This window comes from Sardina pilchardus, chromosome 2, assembly GCF_963854185.1.
Source record: "Sardina pilchardus chromosome 2, fSarPil1.1, whole genome shotgun sequence".
In the NCBI taxonomy this organism is placed as follows: Eukaryota; Metazoa; Chordata; class Actinopteri; order Clupeiformes; family Clupeidae; genus Sardina; species Sardina pilchardus.
Genome location: NC_084995.1, coordinates 41,899,648 through 41,907,055, shown reverse-complemented (window position 1 = coordinate 41,907,055; position 7,408 = coordinate 41,899,648). Strand labels below are relative to the sequence as shown.

The 7,408-nt window shown below is 46.0% G+C and overlaps 1 protein-coding gene across 2 annotated transcripts; it reads left to right on the top strand.

The window, feature by feature from the left end:
* Positions 1-353: 353 nt before the first annotated feature.
* On the top strand, positions 354-7,191 carry si:ch73-71d17.2 (RPA-related protein RADX). 2 transcript variants are annotated; one of them, XM_062530651.1, is made up of 15 exons: positions 354-925; positions 1,213-1,364; positions 1,562-1,733; positions 2,122-2,224; positions 2,615-2,706; positions 2,885-3,001; positions 3,251-3,346; positions 3,854-4,027; positions 4,345-4,463; positions 4,752-4,843; positions 5,001-5,057; positions 5,214-5,257; positions 5,451-5,762; positions 6,461-6,613; positions 6,940-7,191. In XM_062530651.1, the coding sequence occupies exons 1-15, from the start codon at positions 484-486 to the stop codon at positions 7,062-7,064; spliced, it is 2,250 nt and encodes a 749-aa protein (XP_062386635.1). In that variant the 5' UTR covers positions 354-483; the 3' UTR covers positions 7,065-7,191. The 2 variants fall into 2 exon arrangements, with proteins under 2 accessions (XP_062386635.1, XP_062386636.1); XM_062530652.1 differs by lacking the exon at positions 3,251-3,346.
* The last annotated feature ends 217 nt before the right edge of the window (positions 7,192-7,408 follow it).

Sequence of the window (7,408 nt, the reverse complement as noted above, 5' to 3'; positions counted from 1 at the left end):
AGGCTATAGCCTAGAAAAAGTTTGGGACCCACTGCACTAACAAGTGTGCACTAGGCCTACTGCAAACACGTTATGTGACAAGATGCAGATTGATGCATAATTTGTAGATTGTAAACATTAATGACATTTTTGTCATATTTTAAAAGATGTGGCATAATGTATAACTAGAACATGACATATCCCTAAGAATGTCACTCTAGTCCCAACAACAATCTCTAAGATTATGCAATCAAACATAGCAAAATCGAAAATGTTGCACTGTGATTCCAAACCAGTAGATGGCAATGTCGAGCTTTTTTGCCTTTAACCAAAGATAATAAACATTTGAAGAAATATTGTTTACAAATGGCGTCTTCTACGCCTGCACAGCCGCCGAGCTGTGCGTTACAGAGAACTTTGAGGAAATTAAGCACTGCTAGTGTAGGCACCGGACAAAACAGGACATGTCAAGAGCCCCTCTATGTCCTCTCATTAGACCGGTACATGAAGGACGCCAATTTCGCGGTCTTTTTCCAGGGAAGTATTCACGCCTCAGACAGCCTGTATGATGCCAGTTTGACTGATGGAGACTGTAAGATTCGCGTCTCAATCGAACCCAGATTGAATCATCTTATTGTGAAAAAGCAATTTCGTTGTGGTAGTACTCTAAAAAATGTAGAATTCTTGGTGGAAGAAAATACAGATAAAGGCAATACAGATATTCTCGTTACTAACCTGGAATTGGACCAGCAGTCAGAGGATGCCGCTCTGCTCGCGCTGTCGTTAGTTAATGTCAAATCTCTCCCGTGGTGGGCTGGAGAAGAACCCAGTTCCCTCCCGTTGCGAGCGCGGAGAAGCACATATCTCCCACTATGGAATGACTACGACTTTTCTGGAGAAATGTGGCGAGACCGTCCACCCGACGACGAGAATGAACGGAGTTCATGTGGGTAGACAGATAATGTAGATGCTCTCTCTCTCTCCCTCTCTCTCTCTCTCTCTGGCAAATGGCTTTGTATCCAAGATTAGCATTTCAGGTCGATTTAATTCAACATGGTTTAATTAGCATGACTGCAGGTAGGCCTACAGTGTTGCCAAAGCACAAACAAAACAGCATAACAACTTTTACAACAGCATTGTAAAACAGAGACACATTGGGTACTCTCTCTCTGTCGTAGTGTTTGTTGAGATGTTTTTTTATGTTATTTAATAATGGCCCAATTGTATTTTCAGCATCTCGTGCTCCAGTTTCACTCCGGGAGGTGCGCCAGCGCTTCCTGAATGATGGGTCACGAATCCGTGGTGATGTCCGTGTGAGAATTCTGCAGAAGTCTAGACTGATACACTATGGCAAAGCAGAGCAGAACTGTTTATGCCCGTACAGGGTAAGATATCTTTTCCCACGTATGAGCTGTATAGTGTCACCTCTACACACCCTACATAGCAATGTTGTATAGGTTGGTCGTTAGTATAGCCATGACAGATCTACATCACTTGCCCATTCTTACCTCTGAGTTTAGATTATACTTTCGGTATAAGTAACGTGCACTTGTGTGTCGTCGTCCCCCCCCCCCCCCTCCAGGCTGAGCTGCAGGTGGCAGATGAGTCCGCTAGTGTGTCGGTGGTGCTCTGGAACACCGTGTGTATGGAGTGGTACCGCCGGCTGCACCCGGGCATGGTGCTCCGCCTGAGCCGCTTCCGAGTGCGGCAGAGTTTCAGCCACCGCATTGGCCAGAACCCAGAGCCGGACATCGGTAGCGTGGCCCGGTCCTCTTCACATCACTCATTAGAAAACAAATGCACTTGTTCTTCATATTACTGTCTTTACTTTCAATGGAATGAGTGTCATACCAGAGAGGGTTAAATGAAGACCGTAATGAAGGATCTTTGGTCATACTATCTGACATACTGTACCTTGAAAGTAATACATGTTTTTACTTACTGCTCTATAACAAAAACAAAGGAATATGAGCAGATAAAAGTAAAACATACAAATTAATCTAGAAAGTATGATTTCACTCAGCACATGTTAACAGCTGGCTGGCCTCTCTCTCTCTCTCTTTCTTTCTCTCTCTCTCTCGCTCTCTCTCCCCCTCTCTCTCTCTCCCTCTCTCTCTCCCTCTCTCTCTCTCTCTCATATAGAGATCAGTTTAAACTCATCCCACCCGAGCGCCATCATCTCCATAGTGTCACGGGTGTGTCCTGAGTGGCATTTACCAGATGTGCCACATGACTTCTGTAAGGGGTATGTGTACACACTCGCACTCCCCTCTACACACACAGATGCACACACATATCTGTGAACATGTCAGGCTAGCTTATAGTTCCCCAAAAAGACACATGTACTCTGTACTGGCTGTTCTCCATACTTGTAGTTAAAGGAAATCTGGTGATTTTTCACACACATCTCTGTTTCTCGAGGTCACTGAATACAGTTGGTGCACATCAAAACGAGCCTGTGTAGTTTGTGGAGGTTGCAGATTTAATGAATTGTCCTTCACTTGACATGCTGTACTACAATACAATCGAGTGTGTAAAAGCTAATCACAGACGGAACAGAACATGTCTTGGGAAAACCTTTAACTCGTCCATAATGCTGATTTAATTGATTTGATCCATTTGTGGTACCTCCCAGGGCAGACCTCCAGAATCGTCCCCATGGTAGCATCTGTGACATGGTGGGCCTGGTTATCTTCACTGGCAGACCAGAGTGCGTCAAGAACAAGGGTAATCTGATCAACTCCTTAAATTGCTGACATATTTATCACAATATTCTGTGTGCATGCTAATAGAGTAGTAATGCTAGTGATTGCCAATTACAATTAGCATGGCCTGTCATTTCCGTAAACCTTCACACTGGAACAGAATTACAGAGTTGCCTTTTTCCTGCTAAATGTATCGACAGAGGGGAAGATGGACCATTTCCGCTGGATCCAGTTGGAGGATGGGTCCTGTGATTATCCAGTGATGGTGAAGCTGCACTCCACATCTCAGCCTGATGTCCACAGTACCATCCAACCCAGTGAGTGGAACCCTCTGTGTGCTTCAACTGTTCTGTTATTATTGTTCTCTCTGGTGCTTGGTAGTGGTAATGGAGGAACACAGGGTTCCACAGGGCACTCCTGGTAATGTGCTATATGGAGGAACACAGGGTTCCACAGGGCACTCCAGGTAATGCACTCTATGGAGGAACTCAGAGTTCCACAGGTTCTATGGAGGAACACAGGATTCCACAGGGCACTCCTGGTAATGCGCTCTGGTTCTTTCTCAGTGTCCGTGTTTGTCTGCACCAGACTGCAGTTGGTGAGCGGATCATCACAGTTCTACTACCTGACCAACACTCAGTACACACAGGTGTACTGCACAGGTAACCACATGAACACTCAATACACACAGGTTTACTGCACAGGTAACCACATGAACACTCAATACACACAGGTGTACTGCACAGGTAACCACATGAACACTCAATACACACAGGTTTACTGCACAGGTAACCACATGAACACTCAATACACACAGGTGCACTGCACAGGTAACCACATGAACACTCAATACACGCAGGTGTACTGCACAGGTAACCACATGAACACTCAATGCACACAGGTGTACTGCACAGGTAACCACATGAACACTCAATGCACACAGGTGTACTGCACAGGTAACCACATGAACATTGCCACACAGGTGTACTGCACAGGTAACCACATGAACACTGCCACAAATGTGCACTGCACAGGTAACCACATGAACACTGGCACACAGACATGTCCTGAACTTGTCCCAAATGTCAGAAGATATTTTGACAATGACGTATCCCACTGTTATCCTTCATTTATTGAGTGGCCTCATGCAGTGTGTTGCCTCGTTGCAGGAACTGGCTGCCCTCTCACAATACCTTATAAAGGGATCCGCCCATTCAGACAGTTCCTCCAGTGGCTCGATCAGACAGATGAAGGCGATGTGATGAAGTGCTCTGTGGTTGGAGGATTCTTCATTTATCCACCTCCTCCAGCCTCCCTCAAAACCTTCATGGAGGAGCGAAAAGGTATTAAATACACACATACACACACACAGTGCTCATATCACTGGTATGAACTGTAAGTAGCTGTCGCCCAAGTTTGTGGTCTACTTGTAAAATTGTATTTCTTGCTGAATGGGAACACAGATAAACAAGAAGCATTTATAGTTAAATGTTTTGCCATTGGTATTCAGGGCGAAACAAGACCCCTCCGCTTCGCCCTGTCGGTACTTATTTTCCCAATAACGGTTCTAAAAATGATCCCTTACTTGGGCTCATGAACTAAAGCTCAGCTTAGAATGATGTGCTCCACTTGACGTGTGTGTGTGTGTGTGTGTTTGCAGCACAGCCTGGGCTGATCAGTGGGCAGGAGCTGAGAGGGCAGTGTGAGAGGCTGCAGTACAGGGAGTCTCAGCGCTTCTGTGTCCAGTGCACCATCACTGCTGTGGAGTACCATCACCAGGTACGGACAGGAGAGAGGAGGAGGAGGAGGAGGAGGAGCAAGAGCAGCATACACCACTCACTCACACACAGGCAGGAGAGAGGAGGAGGAGGAGGAGCAGGAGGAGAAGCAGCATAGACTACTCAATCACACACAGGCCGTGAAGCAGATGGGGCTGTGCAGACATTTCTGATTCCTTATATCAGTGGCGTGTTGCCTTGCCATTGGGAGGCGGGTCGATGGTGTCCTAGAAATCTTGCTTGGTCCATCCTCACTCCCAGCCTCCCCCTCCCTCTGTTTCTCCGTCAGGATGATGGACAGACCAGCGTCCTCTCGTCTCCTCCGCCTCCGGCCACGCCCACAAGCCCAGGCCTACCAGTAGAGTCGACGCCAGTGAAACGGTGTGTGTGTGTGTGGGTGCATGTTTGCAACAATTGGGTGTGAATATTTAACCTCTTTTGAATTGTGCAGTGGCATTTGTGTAAAGAAAATGAATTGAATTTCTAACGTTAATTAGATGGTGGTGTTGATGTGCTGATATTTGCTTTTGACATGTAGGTCACCTAGAGGGCAGAAAAGGCCAAACCCCATCACATCTGGAACTCCTAGAAAGAGGTGTGTGTGTGTGTGTGTGTGTGTGTGTGGTTTAGTGAACATGTTCTGATGTGTGTGGTTTAGTGAACAGAATCTGATCTACTGTGTGTGTACGAGTGTGTTGTGTACGAGTGTGTGTGTGTTTCGATATATCCTCTGATGTGTTGTCTTTTGCAGACTGGTTTTACCGTCATCTGAGCCAGAGGAGATCTCTGACAGTGGTGAGTGCTCTCGTCTAACTGGTTTAGGATCAGTTGATGATCGATGTTTGTAGAGCAGAGCTTTGCCGTGTTACCAATTTCAAGTTGAAGTCAGATGTAAAAGCCTTTGCTTTTCCATTCTCTCTCTCTCTCTCTCTCTCTCTCTCTCTCTCTCTCTCTCTCTCTCTCTCTCTCTCTCTCTCTTCCCCCAAAGGGTTGTCCCTTTTCGATAGTGCGATGGAGTTTCTCATAGGAGATGAAAAAAATGTAGATGATGCCGGTAGTGATGACGACGATGATAGTAACAGTTTCATCACCGCGGATACCAGCCCAGCCTGCTCCTTCAGCCTCTCTCAAGCTGCCATGGAAACTATACCGCGCACCTTCTGTTACCGGCGGCGACACACCCAGGCCAGTGCCACAGGCCTTCATCCCAACACCTTCCAGAAGCTCCTCCCATTTGATGAGCTGGAGTCCTTCAGCCCCGCCCACTTCTACAGAGGCCACTACACACTGCAGCTGAGAGGTCATCCAGAGTCTGCAACTTTGATAGAGTGTTGATCTGTGTGCCCAGTAGCCAATTAGATTGCTTGCACCGTGTCCTAATTGTAAGCGACTGCGCAACTGTTAACATTCTTTAATGAACCTTTGTTACGTCATGAAGAAGTTAATGTCAAGGCGAAGCGACTAAAATAGAAACGGACAGAGCGACAAAACAGGGTTGAAGAAGTTGCGTAGCATAGCAACTTGTCGCGTTCAGTCGCATCGCATTCAGTCAGGACATTCCAATTGAAAATACAGCGATGGAACTGATTTTGTTGCACGCATTCGGTCGCGTCGCTTGCAGTTAGGACACGGTGTTAAACATGTTGATTTGCTGGATTTGTTTATGGCTTCAACCAAGCCACTATGTTTGTTTAGAGTCTCACTGGACAGACAGATAGAAGATCATCAGGATCAATTTGCTATATTTGACAAAGCATTCACAGAATCACAGATTTCACTTTTAAGAGACAGCTTCAGTGGAGGGATTAGCCTTCTGTTTCATCAAGGATGCACGCTGAAATAATTGTTGTTGCTCTGTTGTAATTGGAAGTGCTCAGACAATCCTGTGTCGGAATCAGAACTCTAAAAGTTTCAGTGTGTGTGTGTGTGTGTGTGTGTGTGTGTGTGTGTGTGTGTGTGTGTGTGTGTGTGTGTGTGTGTGTGTGTGTGTGTGTGTAGCTCTCTCTGACGGGGTTGTAGTGAACGCCCTGTTCCTTCCTGCTTCCCTGGAGTCCAATCACTGGATGCCTCTCCCCCATCGTCATGCCAACAGCTGGGAGAGCATCCTATCACACGGCGGCTTCTCACCTCACGTCCCTCCCCCTAGCCCAGGTGAGGCCTGACAGAAGAGATGCTGGAGTTAGTCGGCTCATTGGACTTCATGTAGCCGTCCTAAGACGACTGCAGACGAGACTATTTCTGATGCGTCTTTCAAACTCAAAAGAATTGTATGTCTACGTCATGGTTGGAAATGTCAGAATGAATCAGAATGTCAGAAACAGTCTTAAAGACAGCTACATGAAATCGAATGAGCCTACTATTTGTGGGAAACTGAGGACATGTCGTATGTTGAAAGTGAAGTACGTGGGAGAGCATGACTGTGCGAGTCGGCCCAGTGTCACGGTGTTGCTGATGTTCATATGCTGTTCCCCCTCCAGCGGACCTGATGGCCGTTAAAGCTCAGCTGGCCAATCAGAAGTGGGTGTGTGTGCTGGAGGCGTGTCCGCTGGGCAGGAACCGGCTGGAGCTGGTCCTGAGTCGAGCCTTTCCTCTGCAGAGCTAAGTGATGAGGACACGATACACTTACACATGAGATGTGCCATCACTCACACATTCAGAATGTACTGAGGGAAGCCAGATGAGATGCACTTAACTTGTTTGATGTAAATAAGTAAATGTATATATTTTAACTGATGTATTTATAGTGTTGACCCTTCAGCCATATGCATTTTGATGTATGTACAAAATAAATCTGCTCATGTTGAAGCTCTATTTTGTAAAGTAATGTTTTTTTTTATTATTATTATTTATTTTTAAGTTTTACCATTACCATGTGACATATTTTAACTGTATCAGGTCACAACTGATTCATTTAAAATGTCTCTTTTTTTGTGAAAAAAATTGTGA

Bases quoted from the DNA above. Each gene is read 5' to 3' on its own strand.
- si:ch73-71d17.2 (XM_062530651.1), top strand. From the start codon at position 484: ATGAAGGACGCCAATTTCGCGGTCTTTTTCCAGGGAAGTATTCACGCC. The intron at 926-1,212 runs GTGGGTAGACAG...TTGTATTTTCAG, and splicing joins CGAGAATGAACGGAGTTCAT to CATCTCGTGCTCCAGTTTCA. The intron at 3,347-3,853 runs GTAACCACATGA...GCCTCGTTGCAG, and splicing joins CACACAGGTGTACTGCACAG to GAACTGGCTGCCCTCTCACA.